This window comes from Manihot esculenta, chromosome 16 (genome assembly GCF_001659605.2).
Source record: "Manihot esculenta cultivar AM560-2 chromosome 16, M.esculenta_v8, whole genome shotgun sequence".
Lineage (NCBI taxonomy): Eukaryota > Viridiplantae > Streptophyta > Magnoliopsida > Malpighiales > Euphorbiaceae > Manihot > Manihot esculenta.
The window spans coordinates 26,705,909-26,730,497 of NC_035176.2; the positions used below are offsets into that span (position 1 = coordinate 26,705,909).

At 39.2% G+C, this 24,589-nt stretch overlaps 1 protein-coding gene and 1 long non-coding RNA gene across 2 annotated transcripts; both read right to left on the reverse strand.

Annotated features, from left to right (window-relative positions):
- Positions 1–7,863: 7,863 nt before the first annotated feature.
- Positions 7,864–9,012, reverse strand: LOC122722104. Its single transcript, XR_006348953.1, has 3 exons — positions 8,989–9,012; positions 8,798–8,889; positions 7,864–7,915 (listed from the first exon to the last, which is right to left on the reverse strand). It is a non-coding gene; the product is annotated as an uncharacterized LOC122722104 (long non-coding RNA).
- A 10-nt stretch (positions 9,013–9,022) lies between these two features.
- On the reverse strand, positions 9,023–10,614 carry LOC122722105. Its single transcript, XM_043951803.1, has 3 exons — positions 10,484–10,614; positions 10,158–10,301; positions 9,023–10,077 (listed from the first exon to the last, which is right to left on the reverse strand). Exons 2-3 carry the CDS (start codon positions 10,288–10,290, stop codon positions 9,674–9,676), a joined length of 537 nt encoding a protein of 178 aa, XP_043807738.1. The 5' UTR covers positions 10,291–10,301; positions 10,484–10,614; the 3' UTR covers positions 9,023–9,673.
- Between the last annotated feature and the right edge of the window lie 13,975 nt (positions 10,615–24,589).

The following is a 24,589-nucleotide window of genomic DNA, read 5'->3' on the forward strand; positions in this document are numbered from 1 at the left end:
AACCTACTGAACTTAAAAGAAATGATGTCGTATTATTTTGATGGCTTTTCTTACTTGAGATCTTAGTCCCACGATGTAGACTCACATGCAGACCTCCTTCTTCCTCAATCATTCTCTCCTTTCCTTCTCGATCTCTCAGACTCTCACAGAGCCACGCCGCCTGCCACACTCCTTTCGCCTCGATCTCTCTCTCCCTTCTCAGTCTCTCACTGCTCTCAGTCTTCCTTGCCATCGGCCGCCGAATCACTCTCTGTTGGCGCCGAGATTAGAGCAATTGACGGTAAGTTTTTGATCCTTCTTATTAATTTTTTTTTTTTTAAATTAGCATCAATTGAATTGATTTTGCGATATTGTTCTTTAATTAGCATCAATTGTTACGTAAAGTTCTTTGCAAAGCACTAATATTGCTCTTTCCTTTACACAGCAAAGCCAATGCCTAGAGATAAAATGAGGATTTTGCTTTGGGGAGTTAAGGAATAAGAAAGCGGATTAGGAAAAGTGGGATTGTATTTGAAAATATAAAGTAAATTACTTCACTTGATGTGTCTTTTTTTTTCTTTCAATTTTTATGATGGTTATATAGTTGGTTACCTCTCCAAACTCACACCTGATAAATCCATAATGTTAAGTATGGATTTGTTCAAGTTCATGTTTAGGTTGATGGCATTCACAACTATCATAAGCAAATGACAAATTTTAATCAACTGTACAATCCATCTTGTTATGAAAATATAAAGCAAGCAGGTTAGAGAATATAAATGTGTCTATGGGTTGTCCATGGAATTATCAAAACATTTCGTTATTGTTGAAGGAACTCAAACCTAATGAAAACCCTCGTCAGGTTGAACTTACAAAATTGTTATTTCGGGTTCAGATTCATAACATACCTAGAGGATTTTGGTCTCAGTGTGTGGAAAAGGATGTTGGAAATCACTTGGGAGATTTTGTGGCAGCTGATCCCACTAATTTTCTATCTATTTGGCAAGAATACATGCGTGTTAGGGTGGAGGTGGATGTTAGAGTACCTATCAAACGCAAGCTGCTTATTCGATGCCCTAAAAAGAATGCATGGGTTGATTTTGTTTATGAAAAGCTAATACCTTTTGCCATTTTTGTGGGATGATTAGTCATACCGATAGATTTTGCAGGAAACTTTTTGATTTACCTATTAAAATCCCTAGAGACAAATATGCTTATGGTCCATAGGCTTACTGCGGATTTTCGTCAGCAAAAGAATTCTGGTGCTAAATGGCTGCATACTAAAAAAGATTTGCTCCTGGAATCCACTACGGTGGCTGGAGAAAGTTCAAAATCGAAGATGAAACTGGAGAAGGACAGTGCCGTGAGGAATACAGATAAAGGTGTTGATTACCTTCCTGATCAGAATAGGCCTCTTGGTTTGAATATGAAAGTAAAGGATAAAGGGGGAAATTCAGTTGTTTTGCCAGCTGGAGTAGGTGAGCCAAGTAATGTGGTATTGCAGCCTTGGTTATGAGGGTCCTTTCTTCACTTGGGATGAGCTTATAAGGGAATGGCTGGATGGAGCTGTGGCTACAGGTTTATGATCTACGAAATTCAGGATGGCTAAGTTATAAATTTTGGCTACTGATTCTTCTGATCATTTACTAATATTCTTATCTTTGGGAGTCCAGCTTTATCGTTTTTTTTTAAAACGATTTATGTTTGAAAATTCATGGGTATCCAAAATTGATTGTAAGGAGATGATGTGGAAGGGTTGGCAGAAAGGTGAAGACTGAGAGGCTGTTCTCCTGCAACCTCTTCAGCTGATCTCGTAAATGCAAGTGATCACTCTACACTAGCTCTAGCCGAGCTTTCGACCTCCTGTAACTCTGCAGCAGGTCTTGCCGAGCTCGCCGACCTCCTGTAACTCTGCAGCAACTCTTGCCGAGCTCGCCGACCTCCTGTAACTCTGCAGCAAATCTTGCCAAGCTCTCCTACCTGGTGTAATTCTGCAGTAGATCAGCTTTAACGAGTGTGAGCACTCTTCTTCTAGAAATGCGAATACAATTGCCGGACTGCCGAGCTTGTAATACCCGGCTAGACTCCGGTATCGGAATTCCTACCGTCCGGTGGAATCTCGGATGTCGGAAGCCTCTAGTAGGGTAGAAACATGTTTTCATAAAATGTTTTAAGGTATTTCATGGTTTTAAGTAAAATGGAAATGAGTTTTTGCATAAAAACAACCTTGGAGGAAAACTCAGGTTCGGCCGCCGAACCTCAAATTCGGCCGCCAAACATGCATGCCTTCGGGAGCGCCTTTAGGCCCCCAAAAGCATAAGTGAGGGAAGTCCAGGTTCGGCCGCCGAACATGGCATGCATGCGGAGGCACGTTCGGCCCCCGAACGTGGCCTGGCCAGCCACTATAAAAGGGTCCCTTAGCCGAAAATGGGCGAGCTTTTTCCCCATTTCTGGCCAAGGTGAGCTCTCCGCCGTTCCTCACCGATCTTGAGTTCTTTTCTTCCAATCCTACTCGATTTTCATGAGTTTTCACTTGTTTTGAAGATTTTCAAGCTTTGAGCAAAGTTTTGGAGCTTTGAGGTCCAAGGGAACTCAACCCCTCCCACCTCCGAGTTTAGGACGTCTCTCTCTCGATCTTCAAGAGGTAAGAGCCGATCTTAAGCTCATTTCATGTTTAAAGTAAGTTTTATGCAAGATCTATGGGGTAGAATGCATGTTTAGCTCATAGTTAGGTTTTTGAATTTATGTTATGTTTTGAGCAATGTATGATGGATTGTGTTGTTGTTGTGTGTTGTAGTTGGAGTTTAAGTTAGTTTGAAGCCCCTAGGAGCCAATGTATGTATATTTGCATGTTTTGGTTGAGCTAAATGCATGATTGGAAGTTTTGGAGGCATAAATGCATAGGGGAGCTGAGTTTCTGCCATTCTGGGAGAAACCAGGTTCGGCAGCCGAAGGAACTTTCGGCCGCCGAACGTGCTTGTGGAGGCAGCCTTCGGCTGCCGAAGCTTGCCCCCGAAAGGAGACTTTCGTCTCTGTCTGGGAGTTTCGGCCGCCAAAAGTGCCGCCGAACATGCATGAGTTTCGCCTCTGTTTGGGAGTTTCGGCCGCCGAACCTGCCTGACTTTCGGCTCTGGAGGGACTTTCGGCCGCCGAACCTGCCGCCGAAAGTGCCCTGTCCAGCCCTTTCTTGCATGTTTTTCTATGATTATTCTATGATGTTTTAGGGGGTTTTTGGGGAATAGTTTAGAGTTATGTTCATGTATGTTTGGTCCCTCATTTGAGTCCACCTGTGTAGGTTCGGACCCGAGGAACCGAGGACCTCCGCAGTGAGTCTGTTGCCCCAGTGTCTGGTCAGAGCTATCCAGAGGTGAGTGGGATAAACCTTTATGTTTTTAAGCAAATTAATCGTATAGTTTTGAGCATGTTCATGCATCATGAATGCCATGTGATGAATTAGGTTGCTTGCATTAGAATTCACGAATATGTTGCATTGCACATTTTAAATGTTGATGTGGATGAATGCTGGATGATCCATAGCCCTCGATCTATGATATGACGATGTGATATGTACGGTACGGAATGTAAGACCAGTGGGACCCATTCTACGTTCGCTGGCACTATGTAAGGGAAAGACCAGGACCCATTCTACGTTCTGGCACAGTTGGACACTGTTATGTTATGATATGTAAGGGAAAGACCAGGACCCATTCTACGTTCTGGCACAGTTGGACCATGTAGAGGGCTATTGGTGACAGGTTCATCCTTGATGTGATTTAGCTGTGATGTGATGCATTCCATGTTATCATATGTTTTTAAATGTTTTATTATTCTGCTCACTGGGCTCTAGTAGCTCATCCCTCTCCCATTTCCCCCAGGATTGCAGGTACAGGGTAGACCAGGAGATCCATAAGAGTATTGAAGTCCTGTGTATGTAATAGATAGTGTGGACATGATAGATGTATTAATGTTATGTAACAGTACAGTTTCAGTCATGTAATGATATTGAGGATTAGATATTGTGCTTGACATTGTGTATGAGGTATCCCTTTTATTACATGATCAAAAATGTTTTATAATGTTCATGAAAGCCAACTCATCTGATGTTGTATCGCCCGTTGGGGCATTGATGAGATCCCACAGAGGGATCACGATTATGATCATGACTATGTACATGTATGTTTAGGTTGAGTTGGATGTTTGAAGGAAAAGTTTTAAATTTTTATGCATGTTGTTGATCATGTATGGGATTAAACAGGTTTTCAGGTTGCATGTTAGGCTAGCTACGGGTCCCGGCAGCCTTAAGCCGATCTGGATCCTAGCGCCGGTAGCGGTTCGATTTTCGGATCGTTACAGAGCTCCTGTAATTTACTCCTACCAAAACTTACGAGAATGTGGAAATTGTTCTGTGCAGAGTGCACACTCTTTTTTTGAAAAATAATTAGCCGCTAGCTGTTTCGGCTTTTCATTCTTATTTATACTGAATCAAATCAACCATTACAAACTGAAAACAAAACTTACTCCGATCTTGAAGCCACATCCCGCAAGATTCGGATTACAAAACACGTGGGCAACAGACTCTTAACAAATTGAAAAACATGCAGAAACACGTGGGTACGTGTTTTATTAATAAAACAGAAAAACAGAGCACGTGAGTACATGCTTAATAGAAAAATGGTGCGAACAGGCTTACTTTCATCATTTCTCCCCCGTAAGCTTGTTCTTCACATCTCCGATCCCGATCATCATGCTCAGCTCGTCGATCTTGTCCCGAGACAATGGCTTTGTCAGAATGTCAGCCAGTTGTTCTTCAGTCTTGACATATTCGACTTCGACTTCTCCTCTTCGAACACATTCCCGAATAAAATGAAACTTAATGTCTATATGCTTACTTTTGTTATGATAAACGGGATTCTTTGTGAGTGCGATTGCAGATTTATTGTCCACTCTTAACACGAACTTGTTTGTCTTCCAACCGATCAGCTCATGTAACAGTCTACTAATCCAAGTGCCTTGACAAGTCCCTATTGTTACAGCAATATACTCGGCTTCACATGAAGATAGGGCTACGACTTTCTGCTTCTGTGAAATCCAGGTGACTAGGCTTTGGCCGAGAAAATAGATTACCCCTGTCGTACTTTTCCGATCATCTACGTCTCCGGCTAAGTCACTATCACTATAGCCTACCAGCTTGAACTCCTCCTCTTCAACTTTGTTGTAATTGCAGCCATGATACAAAGTGCCTTTTACATAGCGTAATATCTGTTTTACAGCTACTAGATGTTTCGTTGTTGGGGCTTCCATGAAGCGACTTACCATCCCAACTGAGTATGCGAGATCGGGACGGGTGTTCACCAAGTACCTTAAACTTCCGATTGCACTCCTGTAAAGTGTTGCATCTACTGGAGGACTTCCGTATGATTTGCTCAGCTTTACTCGTGTATCCATTGGAACCCGACATGGCTTACACTCAGCCATGCCAAGCTTCTCGAGTATCTTCTCTGCATACCCTGCCTGGTTAAGAGTGATACTATACGACCTCTACTTGACTTCTATTCCCAGATAATAGCTTAGCTTTCCCAGATCACTCATCTCGAAGTTCTCTCTCATCTTAGCTTTGAAATCCTCCACTGCTTTCAGCTTTGAACCCATGATTATCAAATCATCTACGTACACTCCCACAATCTGCACTTCATCTCCTTTGTGTTTCTTGTAGACTGCATGTTCGATCACACATCTTTGAAGCCCTAGTTCACGGAGACATTTGTCTAACTTTATATTCCATGCACGAGGCTCCTATTTAAGACCATACAGGGCCTTCCGTAGCTTCAGAACCTTTTTCTCTTTCCCTTGTTCTACGAATCCGTCGGGTTGTGTTACGTAAACCTCTTCTTCTATCTCACCATTCAAGAATGCAGATTTGACATCCATATTATGCACTATCCAGCCTTCTTGAGCGGCTACAGCAAGTAATACTCTCACAGTCTCCAGCCTGGCTACGGGAGCAAAGACTTCTTCAAAGTCTATGCCTTGTTTCTGCACATACCCCTTCGCAACAAGTCTCGCTTTATATTTAATGATCTCCCCTTCCGGATTCTTCTTTAGTTTGAAGATCCATTTCAGACCAATAGCTTTCTGATCCTTTGGTAGTTCTGCTAGTTCCCATGTTCCATTTCTTCGGATAGCCTTCATTTCTTCTATCATCGCTCACTACAACATTATCCATATCTTGTCACAAAATAAATTGTAGCTAAAAATAGAATTTTGGTGGCTAGATGATTTTGCCACAACATATTTTTTCCGTGACATACCGTAGCTAGAAGTGGCGTAACTAAAGTTTAGTTACAGGATTTACCTGTGTTGTGGCTAAAATAAATATTTATAGTCACACTTTTTATTTAAATGAAGCAAAAATATTGCCATTAAAAATAAATATTGTGGCTAGTTATTAGCCACAAATGGAATATTTGTAACCACATTTTCTTTTTGCCACAACAACTTTTTTTTGTACGTGATTTTGCTATGATTATGTTACAAAAATAATAATGTGGCAATTTAAACTTATGTATAGTTACAAATTTAATTTTATGGCTAACATATCTAAATTTAGCCATAAACTTAATTGTATGAAAAAAAATATTTACTATTAGCCACATTTAAATAATTATAATGCAAGAATAAAATTTATAACCACAAAAATAAGAAAGTGACAAGTTCTAGTATAATTGTTACACTTAATTTTATTTTATAACTATTGAATAAAGCCACAAAATTATTAAATTAGAAGCTATTCTAAATATAGTACATACGGCTACTATTAATTATTTATAGCTAAAATGTAATATTTATTTAATTTATTATTATTTAATGGGATTATATTATAATTTACTATTACATATGTTATTTATCTATTAATAATTTTGGTAAAATTTATAATAGAATATAAAATTTATATAAAAAATTTAGCTAAAATTTAAATTTATAAAATAATTATATATTAATATTAAGACTCAATCAGAATGACAATTATAAAATAACAATACATTTAAGTCAAAATAACTAATATCCAAAATAAACTAATTTAAGTCATAAACCAATCACACTAAAAATACTTGAAATTATAATACCATACTAACACTAATATTAATATCTAAATTTTTTAAAAGTAGTATTATAAGGCTGCTGGCTGCTTCAAAATCCAAAACTTCAAATATACTGCAAATCATCCTCCAATTTCATCATATTGGGAATCCTCCATAGGCTGTATAAAATTTTATTTCAAAATATTAATAACAAAATTATATAAAATAGATAAGGTTCATACTAGTTATATAGCTTACAAAAATTCTTATATTAGAAAAAAAATGAGACTTAGTTTTTAATCACTTACTGATGCAATATTATTGTTTTTCTCCAAAAGCATCTTGAATTTCTGCTCTCATATTCTATTCATCTCTGCAAGTTTCTCATCCATTTGCTTCTTAACATCATTTACTTGTTCACTTGCTTCTTTTTGAATTTGTTGGACACGCTCGTTTGCTTCTCTTCTTGAAGTATCAAGTTGTTTAAGTAGTTCTATCTTTGTAGGTCTAGCACCAAAATATTCCGTGACATTTTTTCCAGGACCATAAGCACGTACATAACCATTTTTTCTGGCCCAAGTACATCAGCAAACATAGCATCATCATCCAGTGAAATTTGTCCTTCTTCTCGTTATTTCTTTAGTTGCTAAAACTTTTCCTGTAGAGATATTTATATTTATTGATATTAAAAAAAATCAAAATATAGCATAAAATACATAACAAATAAATAAAACATATGTAAAAAGTATTACAATGGCTTCTTGTGATATTGGATCAATTTCTTTGCCTTGCTTTCTCTTTCTAGATTCAAGAAAAAGCTCTAAGCGAGAAAGTGTTTTTCCATTTTTTTTGTTCTTCTGTTCAAATAAATATAACAATTAGTATTAGTTTATCATAGATCTATATCAATAAAAATTTGAGTTCAAGCAAAACCAAACTTTCCGTAAAAGAGTCAATTGACTTAACTACAAATATGCTGCAGATAAACAAAACTTGTATAAAAGAGCTAACATTTTTACAGCTAATGATATCAATTCAAGCGTTAAAATTCATAATACTGTTGATTATTATTTACTCTACAAGTTTGGATGCTCATAGGGTTGACCAATCATAATTCATTCCTATATTTAGAATATTAAACATGGTCAAATTTCACCATTAAATGAGTGAGTTATTAATGGTGTTTGCTGTCTAATCTAATACTACTAAAAAATTGTCATGTTTAACTTTAATGAGCATAAAGAAAAAGGGGATTTGTTTTGATGTGGGAAATGAAGGTTAATAATGGCAGTCTGAATCTAATTAGGCATTTACAGAAAAAATAATAAATGGCATATCAAAAAGTTCTAACAATCATATGAACTTCAAAAGGCATTATTTTTTTTTTTTTTTGATAAAAATAGCTTTTATTAGAACTTTGAGAGTTATAGCAGAATACAAAGAATAACAACAAGCAGCTAGCTTATACCATTACAGGTTGACCAGTTCTTGATTGTTGAACTACTAAAAAGAATTTGGATTAAGGAATAAGGAAAGCTAGGCACATCTTAAACCAAACAAAAGATCCATAAAAGATCAAATCATAAACTTTCTCAAGTTCTAAACTAGAATTATCAAATACTATTTTGTTTCTTTCTAGCCATAGTCCACAAAACGACAGCAGTAAAAAGGGATTATTTGTATATCATTTAATTAATAAAAAATACTATAATACTAATAAAATAAAAACAAACTCATACCATATGATCTCTCAGCCAAGCAAAGCTTTTTGTCCCCGTGTATGGCGGCATAAAACGCTTGCATCTATTTGTCTTATTTTTGTTGCTTCTCTCTAAAGAAAAACAATGAAAAATTTTCAGAATTTATGTTAGCTAACAAAAACTGAATTCATATAAAATAAATTATTAAATTTTACACGAATTTTTAATACCTGAAATGCATTTTCTGTCCAAAGCTTAACCAAATACTTCCAATCTTTTACATCCATATCCTTAGGCTTGTTTCGGAGACGAAGTGAATAAGTTGCCTTTGAATCAAAGTACTTCTTCTTCAACTTATGCCTATAATTCCTATATAATGCATTCATATGACCGAAAATTGCTCCCTTTCTTGCATCAGAATACTCAAAAGTGAACTTTCCTTTTAGCAAAGAAGTAAGAAATAAATATTATGATACTTAATAGAACTAAAAAAATTATAATCATTTTATAATGGATGTAATTTAATATAAATTTTCGTACTAATATGGTAGACCACATAAGGTCGAGCTTATCATCGGTAATCTTATTCCATTGTTTCACTTGCAATGGACAACACGACACACTTCTAATAATTTGTCCTAAAAACCAAACAAATGCAGTAGCATTATCACCAATAGCTTGATCATCTTCATCAAATTCTACTGGCAATTTTTGTCCATTCTCCAATTGTGTGATTTTCAAGCATCGTGTTGGTCCTCTAGTTTTTCTTTTAATTATATTGGAACCTATTTCAAAATAAAAGTAAAACAATAATCATATAATAACAAGAATTTCTGTACATAGAACAAGTAAACATAATCAATTGTTTAAATAAAATTAAATGAGTAAACCTGTTGCTGCAGTTGCATTTGGATTTTAAAGTTGATTAGAAGTGTGATCAACAGTAACTGCGGGTAGCTCGTCACCAAGTCCATTTGGTAAAATATCATAATCTCGAAATAGAGTGTATATATCAATGGGTTTCGAAGGGAACTTCTTATAACTATCCATCATATTTTTCACATCTGTATCATCTTTAACCTCTATCAATGCATCAAGATCACTAAGAGATTTATCAGCCTTCAAGTAATAAAATTTATCTCCTTTTATAACATCAAATCCACAATCCTTTTTCAAGTCATCCAATATATCAAAAAATGAGATGAAATCAACATCAAAATTAGGTTTCTCCATGAACCTACCATTTTCATATATTCTATTTGGTGAAAATATAAAATGACCTTCATAATGATACCTCATTGTCTTCTGACTAGTATTCCCTAAAAAAAAAATTGTAGTTAGCCATATAATTATTTATGAAAACAACTTAAAATTTATAAATCACATAAATATTATTTACCTTGAAAATTTGAAGCCTGATTTTGGTATAACTCTTGAGTTTCTTGAAAGTTCTGGTTAACATTATTTTCAGTCTCATTTTCCAAGTTAATATTGATGGAATTCCCTTTCCGCAACTTGCATCGTCGAGCCATGATGTTTGCTTCTGCTTCATGGAAAAAATTGAATATTACACATAGAGGATAAATTAATATAAAAATAGTGAATCAAAGCTTTTTAACAGATGAAAAACGAATGAAAAGTAAATATCAGATGCCTTTCACGTGTTTAACCTAGAACAATTACAATGAAACATTAATTTTAAGGCTTTTGTAATTTTAAACATGCCTGATTGGATTTGATAGTGGGAGCTTCTCCTTTTGATAGTGGATAGAAATTGAAAACTGAATGAATCATGAGTGAGAATGAATCAGTAGCGGCTGTAAGGAGGGAATTTTTAATTTTAAGGTTTTCATTCCCCCAAGCCAAAAAGCTTATCATTATATTGCCGCCACTAATTGATAGGGTTCCCTTTATTAATTAATATAATATTATTTATTTTTATTTTTTTGTAATTAAAATATTTTATATTTTTAATTAAATAAGCAAAATAAAATAATTTTAATTTGCTTAAGCAGATTCAAAATCAACGCTATGAATTTTTTTTTAAAAGAAAAAAAATCATGACCACACCTTCGTAGAGCTGTATTTTTAACATCAAAATAAATTTATTTTCAAAAAAAAAACTTTAAAATTAATTTATACGCAAAATACAAATATGTAGGTAAAAAAAAAATTCAAGTATGTAAAAAAAAAATTTTAAATGTGCCAAATTTGGCATAATTGTGTTTTTTGATGGAATAAGACCCTAAAAGTGTTAAATCGTTGGTTAAAAATTTGGAATAATTTTGGTATAAATTTAATTTATATATTGTGGATAAAGAATTTTGGTTTTTTGGTTACCGATTAGTAATTATGTTTAGTAATTAGTAATTCTGTAAAAAAATTTCAATTACCATAATTTCCAAATTTGCTAATTGGTCATGGTGATGGTTATAAAATGCTCACCTTTAAGCATATGGTAGTGTAAAGTTCATGTTACTAAGGGTGTGTAGTACCGGTTCTCAAACTGATTCCTAGAAGAAAGCGGTACTATATAAAAAAAACGATTCCTGGAAATTAAAATAAAACTTTAATTCTTTACTTAAATTAATTTAAAGTCAAGAACATTAAAAAAAAAGATGGGACGCAAAATAAACGATAGTGTCTTTCTTACTCCAAAATGTTATACTCATACATTATAAACAAAATTGTTATTTATTAGTAATCATTTATTCAAATATTCAATTAAAATAAAACTTTAATGGTTCACTTTAATTAGTTTAAAGTCAAGAACATTAAAAAAGAAATAATGGGGGCCAAAATAAATGACAGTGACTTGCTTACCCTAAAATATTATACTTATACATTATAAACAAAATATAATAATTATTAGTAATTATTTATTCAAATATTCATTTAAAATAAAACTTTAATTGTTCACTTTAATTAGTTTAAAGTCAATAACATTAAAAAAGAAATAACGTGGCGCACAATAAACAGCAGTGCATTTCTTACCCCAAAATATTATATTGTTAATCATTAGTAATCATTTATTCAAATATTCAATTAAAATAAAACTTTAATTCTTTACTTAAATTAGTTTAAAGTCAAGAACATTAAAAAAAAAGATGGAACGCACAATATAAACGACAGTGCCTTTCATACCCCAAAATATTATACTTATACATTATAAACAAACTTGTTATTTATTAGTAATCATTTATTCAAATATTCAATTAAAATAAAACTTTAATTATTCACTTTAATTAGTTTAAAGACAAGAACAATAAAAAAAGAAACAATCGGGTGCAAAATAAACGACAGTGTCTAAACATTAAAAAAGAAATGATGGGTGTAAAATAAATAACAATACTTTTTTTACCCCAAAGTATTATACTTATATATTATAAACAAACTTGTTATCTATTAGAAATTATTTATTCAAATTTTCAATTAAAATAAAACTAAAATTGATAATTATAACTAAAATTGATTCATTAATATGTAACTTTTTAAGTTAGAAAATAATTCTCAATAACTTTTCTATCTAAACAAATGGACAATAGGAGAAAAATTGATTGAGAGATAAAAAAAACATATTATATGAAATTTTTTAGAACCTCTAAGCATATTTTTTGAACTTGATAAACCAATATATAATACCTAGAGGACCTCAGAGTAATTCTCCAAATTATTTTATTAGTTATAGTATTCTATCATAGTTATATAATTGTGGCTAATTTGATAGCTAATTCAATGACTCTTTGATAATTATAACTAAAGTATCATAGTACTCATATAATTCATTTAGCTACGATATTGTGGCTAATGATTTAGTAATAGTTATGACAAACATAATTACATGACTAATATTTTTATGTTTCTGCCACAATTTTTTTGTAATGACTAATAAATTGTAGCTAATAAAATAATTATTACTACAATCATATTAGTTTCGTGGCTATTAAAAGTATTATCTATAATATTAATGTGTTGTGACTATAATGGTAGTAATTGTTACAAAAAAATTAAATTTATAGCTATTATATCTATTAGCTATGATATTACTTTGTAGCTAAAATTAATTGTGGCAAATAGTCAACAAATAGTTACATTATATATAAAATAAAACAAAAAATACATATTAGTTATAATTGTTGCATTCTTGTTACTAAATAGTTTAAATTAGCCATAATAGGTTTTTAGCCGTAATAAAATAAATATATTAGCCACAATAATTTTTTTTGTAGCTACGTATCGTAACTAGAGATGTAATATGTTGTAGTGGCTTGTCGCCAATGTTCACTGCAGGCAGCTTCCTGATAAGATGCTAGTTCTTCAATTGACATGAGGTAAAGACCGTAGTCTTGGTCGACCTCCACTGTGTTGTCATAAATTTCTTGAAGAGACCTGAACCTCCTTGGTCCTTCCGAGCTGCTTTCTTCTGTCTCTGAATGTTCTGGACCTGTCCCTGACATAGGCGATAAGGAAGCTGGCGTCAGTTCCTGACTTTGGAGGTTTTTGTCTTCTTGTATTAGTGCTTCCTTGTACGTGATGACAAGTGGTCCTTCTGTTGTGGAGTTTGATGTTGTCTGGCCTTGCCATTTCCACTTCTCTTCTTCCTGAAACACAACATCCCGACTTACCACAATTTAGTTAGAATTTGGATTCAATAATCGATATGCTTTGGATCCTGGTTCATATCCCAATAAAACCAGCTTCATGCTCCTGTCATCTAATTTTCTCAAGTGAGGAGCTGTGTTCTTGGCATATGCAATGCAACCAAAAACACGCATATGATGATCACTTAGGAGTCTTCCATGCCACGCTTGATAAGGAGTCATGCCTTGGACACTTTTTGTGGGTGATCTGTTCAATATGTATATTGCAGTATGTGTAGCTTCTCCCCAGTATGTAGCTGGCACCCCGGAGCTATTTAATAGACACCTCATCATCTCCACTACGGTTTGGTTTCTCCGTTCTACTACACCGTTTTGCTGTGGGGAGTAAGGTGCAGTGAGCTGGCGTTTGATGCCATGTAACTTGCAGTACTCTTCGAACTCATTCGATGCAAATTCACCTCCTCTGTCTGTTCTAAACATTTTGAGCTTACATTCGGACTGGACTTCGATCTGAGCTTTCACTTTCTTGAAAGCATTAAAAGCTTCATCTTTACTTCTAAGCATTTCAATCCACATATAATGACTATAGTCATCCACAAGCAAAAGAAAATACCTGTTTCCGCCGCATGTGGTAGGTGATATCGGCCCACACAGATCACCATGCATGAGTTCCAGAGGTTTAGTTGCTTGATACTCTCCTGCTTTTGGAAAACTTGTGCGATGCTGCTTACTGATCACACAAGGTTCACAAACTTCCTTCACTGTTTCTATCTCCGGCATTCCTTTCACCATGCTTTCTTGTGCAAGCTTGCGTAAAGCTTGATAGTTTAGGTGCCCATAGCGTGTATGCCATAAGCAAGACTTTTCTGACAACCTTGTCAAGTGGCACTCCGATTTTGCTTGTATTGTCTTCATCGTATACAAACGATTTTCAGCTCTCTGCACTTTGGCTATCAACCTGTCCTTTGCGTTATATACTCTGAGAATTCCTCCATTCACCACCACTTTTGCTCCTGATTCATCGAGTTGACCAAGGCTTATAATATTGGATCTTAATCGAGGAATGTAGTACACATTTGTTAGTTTAAAATGATCTCCATTTTTGCACTGAAACACTAAAGTGCCTCGGCCTTCTACCTTGACGACGGAACCATCACCAAACTTGACTTTCCCTTTGATTGTTTCATCGAGTTCGGTTAAGGCCTGCTTGTTTCCGGTCATATGGTTGCTTGCTCCCGTATCATAGTACCACATGGTTCCTTTTGTTTCTACACCTTCGAAGCCATGCATCTGTTCTTCATTCAGCATTAGCTCCTTTTCTTTCTCTTCACCAATGTGTCAGCTCACTGGTTTCTAGCATCAACAACGTCGACTCCTCTTCGAATTGCTCCACTAAATGTGCCTCATTTTTTCCCTTTCTTTCAGCTTTGCAATCAGATTGAAAATGGCCATATTCATTGCAATTGTAACACCTGACCTTTTTAATGTCGAACTTCTGACGGTGTTGTTCTTCATCATCCTGACCTCGACCCCTGCCGCGTCCACCTCCTCTACCTCTGCCACGTCCTCTACCACGCCCATTTCTGCGTCCTCGACCTCTACTCATGTCCTGCGGTTGCTTCTCATTGTTTTTTGAGGACTCAGCTCATGCTTTCCACTCTCCTTTAGTAAGTAGCACGTGTTCATCTATTCTGGAGTCGTAGCTCCGCAACCTCTCCTCGTGAGCTTTGAGAGAACCGGTTACTTCTTCAATCGTCTTTACAGACAGATTCCTGAATTCTTCTATGGTTGAGGCAATCTGAAGATACTTAGGGGACACTAATCGCAACATCTTCTTTACTACATACGTTTCATTAATGTAATATCCGGCTCGAGTCCGGCCTCAGAATTCCTGTAGTTCGGTGGAATCTCGAGTGTCGGAACCCTCGAGACGGGTAAGACATATGTTTTCATGTGTGTTTTAAGAGTTTTGAATGTTTTCAAGTGTGAAAGGAAATGAGTTTTGAAAGAAAAGCAATAAGGGAGAAATGCAAAGGTTCGGCCGCCGAAGGTCACTTTCGGCCGCCGAAGGTCACTTTCGGCCGCCGAACATTGCATGGTTTCGGATTCACGTTCGGCTGCCGAAGGTGGTCTGGCCAACCACCTATAAAAGGGCCAAGGGTCGGTGGAAGGAGGCTATTTCTCCTCCACTTGCAGCCAGAGGTGAGTTCCAGCCTCTCTCACGTTGACTTTCATGGTTTTTATGATTTTCTTCAAATCTTTCCAAGGTTTTAAGAGTTTTGATGATTTTTGAAGGTTTTAAGCAAAAAGAACAAAGTTTGAAGCTTGGAGAGTTTGAGAACGGATTTCTCTATATCTCCACGTTAGGATCGTGTAATCTCTTGTTTAGAAGAGGTGAGTACAGATCCTGAACCTTCTTTGTTGATTTTTGAAGGTTTTATGAAGTTTGTATGGGTAGTATGCATGTTTAGGTTTAGGTGAGGTTTTTGGTGATCTTTCATGTTTAAGTGTTATGTGCTATGTTTGTTTGGGGTTTAGGATAGTTTGAGACCCCTTTGTGCATATATATGTGTATGTGCTAGTTGGGAGTAGTTGATATGCATGTTGTAGGTTTTTGGGCAAAGTTTGCACGAAACAGAGCAAGGTTCTGTCCCCTGGACAAAACCAGGTTCGGCCGCCGAAAGAAGGTTCGGCCGCCGAACATGCTTGGAGGCAGTTTCGGCTGCCAAAGCTTGCCCTCGAAAGCTAAGCTTTCGGTTTAGAAAGGGACTTTCGGCCGCCGAAAGAGGGAGTTCGGCCGCCGAAAGTATGTGAGTTTCGTCTCTGGACGAGACCTTCAGCCGCCGAAGGTGCCGCCGAACATGCATGAGTTTCGTCTCTAGAGAGGGGTTTCGGCCGCCGAACCTGCCGCCGAAAGTGCCCTGTCCAGCCTTCTTTTGCATGTTTTCTGTGAATGTTCTAGGATGGATTAGAAGGGTTTTGGGGAGTTTCTTAGAAATGTTCTTGAGTGAGTTTGGTCCCTCATTTGAGTCCACCTGTGTAGGTACGGACCAGAGGAATCAGGGAGGTCAGCAGTGAGTCCAGTTTCAGAACCTGCAGAGTCAGTTCAGAGTCAACCCGAGGTGAGTAGAACTGAACTTAGTATTTTAATATGAGAAACGAGTATTTTATCATGCTTCATGCATCATGAATATGCTATAGGATGAGTGCATTAGTGTACACGAATATGATGCATTGCATTTATCCTTGATTCTATGACTGTATGGACATAGTAAGGATTCAATAGCCCTCAGAGGAAAGACCTGGAACAGCCCTACGGGGACCAGGCATAAAGACCTGGAACAGCCCTACGGGGACCAGGGACAAAGACCTGGAACAGCCCTACGGGGACCAGGCATATGGTATAGAGGGAGTGTTGATCCGTCCATGCTGAGATGTGATTACTTGTGATGTGATACATTGCATGAGTGCATGTTTTCTCACCTATTCTTTATTACTGTTCTACTCAATGGGCTATAGTAGCTCATCCCTCTCCCCTAACTCCAGTTGTGCAGGTTCAGAATTCAGAGGGAAGTCAGCAGGGTACAGGAAGAGTATATAGTTTGTAATAGTTAGTCAGTGTGGACATGTAAATGTAAAGAGATAATGTATGTGTACAGTGTATAGAATGGTGCTTGATTATAAGAGTTGTAATCCCTTTTTGTGTTTTCACATGATCAGTTTATGTTTATATATTGTTGTATGTTTATGAGAAAACCAGGTTTAACATTATGAGTTTTATCCGCCTAGAGCAATGAGGAGCTCTAGTAGGGATTGGTAGAGAACAGAGATAGTGCATGCACAGGTTAAGCCTTGGAATGAAGCAAAGTTTTATGTTTTTTACAGAAAATATATGATCATGTATGGGATGTCACAGGTTCACAGTCAGGATAGCAGGCTTACTACGGCTCCCGGCGACCTTAAGTCGATCTGGATCCTAGTGCCGGTGGCAGTTCGGTTTCCGGGCTGTTACAGATTGGTATCAGAGCATTAGGTTCACATGGTCGGACCTATATAGATAGAGTTGGGCCTATAGAGGTTTTAGCAGGTCAGGCACCATAGGGAAACATGTCCACTAGGATAGGATGTCAGTCATGTCGCTATATGCTGATGTGCAATGCCATGATTCATACATGTGCATTAGTTTATATGTGATGTATGCTGATATGTGTTGCTTATGTGCTCTGTGATGTGTTGTTTTCCAGAGAGAGTTAAGATGCGAGGAACTCGTCGATCCGCGAGATTGACTGGAGTCCCACCTGTAAGTGAGGGTACAGCTGCTCGTCCACCTGCCTTGCCAAGGGCAAGATCTCACAGGTCAAGCAGGGAGGGAACGTCAAGAGACCCTAGAAGGTCTTCTGACGAGAGCAGAAGAGGAATAGGCAGAGGGGGAAGATCATACGAAGAGAGAGTTTCTATGGAGGAGGATCAGAGGAGAGAGGTCAGTATGGGCATAGGAAGGTCAGAAGAAGGTATGGGGGAGTCCCAGGGAGGCGCACATGCCTCAGGGTTTGGCTATCCACCCTTTCCTCAGGGCCCAGAGTATCCGATGGGAGGCACGTCGGATTACTCCAGCTTTGCCCCATATCCACCCTACATGCCATATATGCCCTATCCTTCCTTCTATCCACCATATCATATGTATCCACCCCCACCTTTTCAGCCAAGTTCAGCATCGCCTGAATCCAGAGAAACAGTACCTCCACCACCACCACCTGAACCAGTAGCCCCTGTTGTTGAAGCACAACCCAGTTCTTCAGGGGGAACTAAGGTGAAGATGACTGAGTACTTAAAGTTGGATGCTCCTAAATTCAATACGGGAGATGATCCCTTTGAGTATCTCAGTGCAGTCAGAATGATAACAAGCGAGTTGGGAGCAGATGATAGCAGGGCCATTGAGATGGCAGGGTTCACATTAAAGTGCAAGAAAGCTAGAGAATGGTTCAAGAACTATGTGGACCCCAGAATTGACAGTATGACATGGGAAGAGTTCGCCAACGAATTTGCTGGGTGGGCTTTCCCTGACAGTTCCAGGGAGCTAAAGGTTGTGGAGTTTGAGCAGTTGAGACAGACGGAGGAGATGAGTGTTGATGAATATACAGATAAGTTCCTGGAATTGTTATCATACGTGGGTCAGGCGTATGATACAGATCAGAAGAAGGCAAAGAGATATGCCACAAGGCTTCATCCCCGGTATTTCTCTTTGATTCTCCACGCGGAGAAGGAGAGTTTCCACTCCATTGTGGATGCTGCTAGAAAGATGGAGGCCAGTGCCATAAGTCAAGGAGTAGTCAATCAACCAAAGGCACAGTCTTCTGGTACTAAACCAGGTTCCTCCTCACAGAGTACAGCAAGTGCGAGTAAGAATAGATGGGACAAACTCAGAGGAAAGAGAGGCAAGTTCTGGAACCGGATTAAAACGGGTCTGGGAATGAGGAGCGGCTCCAGTTCTGGCACAGATATTCCAGTTTGCAATAGGTGTGGGAGACCACATAGCGGAGCTTGTTTGCTGGGACCTACAGCCTGCTATAGATGTGGGCAGGAGGGACATTATGCACGGGAATGTCCTCAGGCGACTTTGGTTACACCATCCCAGCAGATGACCTCAGGTAATGTCGTTCAGTCAGCAGCTTCAGTCCGTCCACCAAGCAGTGGCAGAGGTAGAGGAAGAGGGGCAGCCTCTTCATCAGGGATGGGTTCCCGAGGTGCAGGTCCGTCAGCCCCAGCACGGATTTTCACCATGACTCAACAGGAGGCAGACACTTCGAACACAGTGGTGTCAGGTAATCTCATCATTGGGTGTTCAGAGGTGTATGCTTTGATGGACCCCGGTGCTTCTCACTCTTTCATTTCTTATAGAGCCGCAGAGAGATTGGGGTTGATAGTCTCCGAGTTAGAGTGTCCTCTTTGGGTCAGTGGACCTAGATGTGACCCATCATTAGCAGAGTCAGTCTGTCAGTTCAGTCCAGTGTTTATAGAGGATAGATGCATTCCAGCTGACCTTGTGGTTCTAGAGTTGACAGATTTTGATGTCATTCTAGGAATGGATTGGTTATCTACCTATAGTGCTACCTTGCACTGCAGGGACAAGGTAGTGAGTCTCAGAGACCAGGATGGGTCAGAGTGTGTCTTCAGAGGAGACAGGAGAGGGACACCTAGGGGTTTAATATCAGCCCTCCAGGCTCGTAGGATGTTGCGGAAAGGTTGTCAGGGGTTCCTAGCTTATGTGAGAGAGCTAGACAGTCGGGTTAGGGAACCGTCCTCAGTACCAGTTATGAACGAATTCCCAGATGTGTTTCCTGAAGAGCTTCCAGGACTACCACCCGATAGGGACATAGAGTTCGAGATAGAGTTGATGCCCGGTGCTAGACCGATCTCTATTCCTCCCTACCGGATGGCACTAGCAGAGTTGAGAGAGTTGAAAGAGCAGTTACAGGATTTAGTAGCTAAGGGTTTCATCCGTCCGAGTACCTCCCCTTGGGGTGCTCCAGTCTTGTTTGTCAAAAAGAAGGATGGACCTCTTAGACTTTGTGTCGACTACAGACAGTTGAACAAAGTCACTATCAAGAACAAGTATCCTTTACCCAGGATCGATGATCTATTCGACCAGCTGGCAGGAGCAGGTTGTTTTTCTAAAATAGATCTGAGATCCGGATACCACCGGTTGAAGATCAGGGAAGGAGATGTATCCAAAACTGCTTTTAGGACCAGATATGGGCATTATGAGTTCCTAGTAATGCCGTTCGGGTTGACTAATGCCCCTGCAGCATTCATGGATCTCATGAACAGGGTTTTCAGGGAGTACTTGGATCGTTTTGTGATCGTCTTTATAGATGATATCTTGGTGTACTCCAGGAATGCAGAGGAGCATGCCCAGCATCTGAGGATAGTTTTGCAAACGTTGAGAGAGCATGGCTTGTATGCCAAGTTCTCCAAGTGTGAGTTCTGGCTAAGGAGCATTGCCTTTTTGGGACATGTAGTCTCAGAGAAAGGAATAGCAGTAGATCCCAAGAAGGTAGAGGCAGTAGCCAATTGGCCTACACCCACGACAGTGACCGAGATCAAGAGTTTTCTGGGTTTGGCAGGCTACTATCGGAGGTTCGTTCAGGATTTTTCAAAAATAGCTGCTCCTATGACCAGACTGACCAGAAAGAATCAGAAATTTGTATGGTCAGAGGATTGTGATGTGAGTTTTGAAGAGTTGAAGAGACGGTTGACTTCAGCACCGGTGTTAGCTCTGCCGATTAATAATGAAGACTTCACAGTGTTCTGTGATGCATCCCGAGTGGGATTAGGTTGTGTGTTAATGCAGAATGACAAAGTGATAGCTTATGCTTCTAGACAGTTGAAGAAGCACGAGCTAAACTACCCGACACACGATCTTGAGATGGCAGCTGTTATCTTTGCACTTAAGACGTGGAGGCATTACCTCTATGGGGCAAAGTGTGAGATCTATACGGATCATAAAAGCCTGCAGCACATCTTGAGTCAAAGAGAGTTAAACTTGAGGCAGAGACGGTGGGTAGAATTGCTCAGTGATTACGATTGTAAGATCCAGTATCATCCGGGTAAGGCTAATGTTGTAGCTGATGCCTTAAGCCGGAAATCACTTGGCAGTTTATCCCACATTGCAGTAGAGAGAAGACCGGTGGTGAAGGACTTTTATAGACTCATGGATGAAGGACTACAGTTGCAGTTATCTGGTACAGGTGCTTTGCTTGCACAGATGAGAGTTACACCAGTGTTTCTAGAGCAAGTGGCCCTGAAACAGCACGAAGACCCTGAGTTAGTGAAGATTGCCAGGACTGTACAGTCTGGCAACAGTGCAGAGTTCAGATTTGACAGTGAGGGAATTCTTTGTCACGGTAAGAGATTATGTGTACCAGATGATGCCAGTTTAAAGGAATACATTATGAGGGAAGCTCATAATGCAAGATATAGCGTTCACCCTGGCGCCACCAAGATGTATCAAGACCTGAGAAGAGTATATTGGTGGCCAGCAATGAAGAAAGAAGTGGCACAGTTCGTGTCAGCCTGCGAGACATGTCAAAGGGTGAAACTAGAGCATCAGAAGCCAGCTGGAATGCTTAACCCACTGCCGATTCCAGAGTGGAAATGGGAGAACATAGCTATGGATTTTGTAGTGGGGTTACCGGCGACGTCTAACAGACTAGACTCCATATGGGTGATTGTGGATAGACTCACCAAATCTGCCCACTTCATTCCAGTCAGGAGTAACTATTCTGTGGACAAGTTGGCGCAGGTGTATGTAGACGAGATAGTGAGGCTGCATGGAGTTCCAGTGTTGATAGTATCAGATAGAGGACCTCAGTTCACCTCCAGGTTTTGGCGGAGTCTGCAGAGTGAATTGGGCACAAGATTGGATTTCAGCACTGCTTTCCATCCACAGACAGACGGTCAGTCAGAGAGGACCATCCAGATCATAGAAGATATGTTGAGAATGTGTGTTTTAGACTTTGGCGATTCTTGGAGGCAGCATCTACCTCTGGTGGAGTTTGCCTACAACAACAACCATCATGCTAGCATAGGGATGGCCCCTTATGAAGCTTTGTATGGGAGGAAGTGCCGAACACCTGTTTGCTGGGAAGAGGTAGGAGAGAAGGCTCTTGTAGGGCCAGAGCTAGTTGAGATTACCAGCAAGTTAGTGCCTATCATCAGAGAGAGGATCAAGACAGCTGTTAGCAGACAGAAAAGCTATGCAGACATCCGTAGGAAACAGATAGAGTTCCAGGAGGGGGATATGGTATTGTTAAAGGTGTCTCCAATGAAGGGAGTGGTTCGCTTTGGAAAGAAGGGTAAACTGGCCCCACGGTACATTGGTCCCTTTGAGATTTTGCAAAGGATCGGAAATGTGTCGTATAAGCTGGATTTACCTACCTCTATGGAAAGAATTCACCCGGTATTCCATGTTTCTATATTGAGGAAGTTTGTGTCAGATCCAGAGAAGGTTCTTAGTGAACCTGAGGTGAAAATCTTAAGTGATCTCACCTATGTAGAGCAGCCAGTGCGGATCTTAGACACCCAGATCAGAAAGCTGAGAAACAAGGAGATACCAATGGTGAAAGTCCTATGGAACCACCACAATCTAGAAGAGTGCACCTGGGAGACACGGGAGTCTATGCTCCAACAGTACCCATATCTGTTTTAAGGTTAATTTTTCCCCTTTTCTATGTGTTTTATGTTGTGTTAGGGACATTTGGGGACGAATGTACTTAAGGGGGGGAGAATGTAATATCCGGCTCGAGTCTGGCCTCGGAATTCCTGTAGTTCGGTGGAATCTCGAGTGTCGGAACCCTCGAGACGGGTAGGACATATGTTTTCATGTGTGTTTTAAGAGTTTTGAATGTTTTCAAGTGTGAAAGGAAATGAGTTTTGAAAGAAAAGCAACAAGGGAGAAATGCAAAGGTTCAGCCGCCGAAGGTCACTTTCGGCCGCCGAACATTGCATGGTTTCGGATTCACGTTCGGCTGCCGAAGGTGGTCTGGCCAGCCACCTATAAAAGGGCCAAGGGTCGGTGGAAGGAGGCTATTTCTCCTCCACTTGCAGCCAAAGGTGAGTTCCAGCCTCTCTCACGTTGACTTTCATGGTTTTTATGATTTCCTTCAAATCTTTCCAAGGTTTTAAGAGTTTTGATGATTTTTGAAGGTTTTAAGCAAAAAGAACAAAGTTTGAAGCTTGGAGAGTTTGAGAACGGATTTCTCTATATCTCCACGTTAGGATCGTGTAATCTCTTGTTTAGAAGAGGTGAGTACAGATCCTGAACCTTCTTTGTTGATTTTTGAAGGTTTTATGAAGTTTGTATGGGTAGTATGCATGTTTAGGTTTAGGTGAGGTTTTTGGTGATCTTTCATGTTTAAGTGTTATGTGCTATGTTTGTTTGGGGTTTAGGATAGTTTGAGACCCCTTTGTGCATATATATGTGTATGTGCTAGTTGGGAGTAGTTGATATGCATGTTGTAGGTTTTTGGGCAAAGTTTGCACGAAACAGAGCAAGGTTCTGTCCCCTGGACAAAACCAGGTTCGGCCGCCGAAAGAAGGTTCGGCCGCCGAACATGCTTGGAGGCAGTTTCGGCTGCCAAAGCTTGCCCTCGAAAGCTAAGCTTTCGGTTTAGAAAGGGACTTTCGGCCGCCGAAAGAGGGAGTTCGGCCGCCGAAAGTATGTGAGTTTCGTCTCTGGACGAGACCTTCGGCCGCCGAAGGTGCCGCCGAACATGCATGAGTTTCGTCTCTGGAGAGGGGTTTCGGCCGCCGAACCTGCCGCCGAAAGTGCCCTGTCCAGCCTTCTTTTGCATGTTTTCTGTGAATGTTCTAGGATGGTTTAGAAGGGTTTTGGGGAGTTTCTTAGAAATGTTCTTGAGTGAGTTTGGTCCCTCATTTGAGTCCACCTGTGTAGGTACGGACCAGAGGAATCAGGGAGGTCAGCAGTGAGTCCAGTTTCAGAACCTGCAGAGTCAGTTCAGAGTCAACCCGAGGTGAGTAGAACTGAACTTAGTATTTTAATATGAGAAACGAGTATTTTATCATGATTCATGCATCATGAATATGCTATAGGATGAGTGCATTAGTGTACACGAATATGATGCATTGCATTTATCCTTGATTCTATGACTGTATGGACATAGTAAGGATTCAATAACCCTCAGAGGAAAGACCTGGAACAGCCCTACGGGGACCAGGCATAAAGACCTGGAACAGCCCTATGGGGACCAGGCACAAAGACCTGGAACAGCCCTACGGGGACTAGGCATATGGTATAGAGGGAGTGTTCATCCGTCCATGCTGAGATGTGATTACTTGTGATGTGATACATTGCATGAGCGCATGTTTTCTCACCTGTTCTTTATTACTGTTCTACTCAATGGGCTATAGTAGCTCATCCCTCTCCCCTAACTCCAGTTGTGCAGGTTCAGAATTCAGAGGGAAGTCAGCAGGGTACAGGAAGAGTATATAGTTTGTAATAGTTAGTCAGTGTGGACATGTAAATGTAAAGAGATAATGTATGTGTACAGTGTATAGAATGGTGCTTGATTATAAGAGTTGTAATCCCTTTTTGTTTTTTCACATGATCAGTTTATATTTATATATTGTTGTATGTTTATGAGAAAACCAGGCTTAACATTATGAGTTTTATCCGCCTAGAGCAATGAGGAGCTCTAGTAGGGATTGGTAG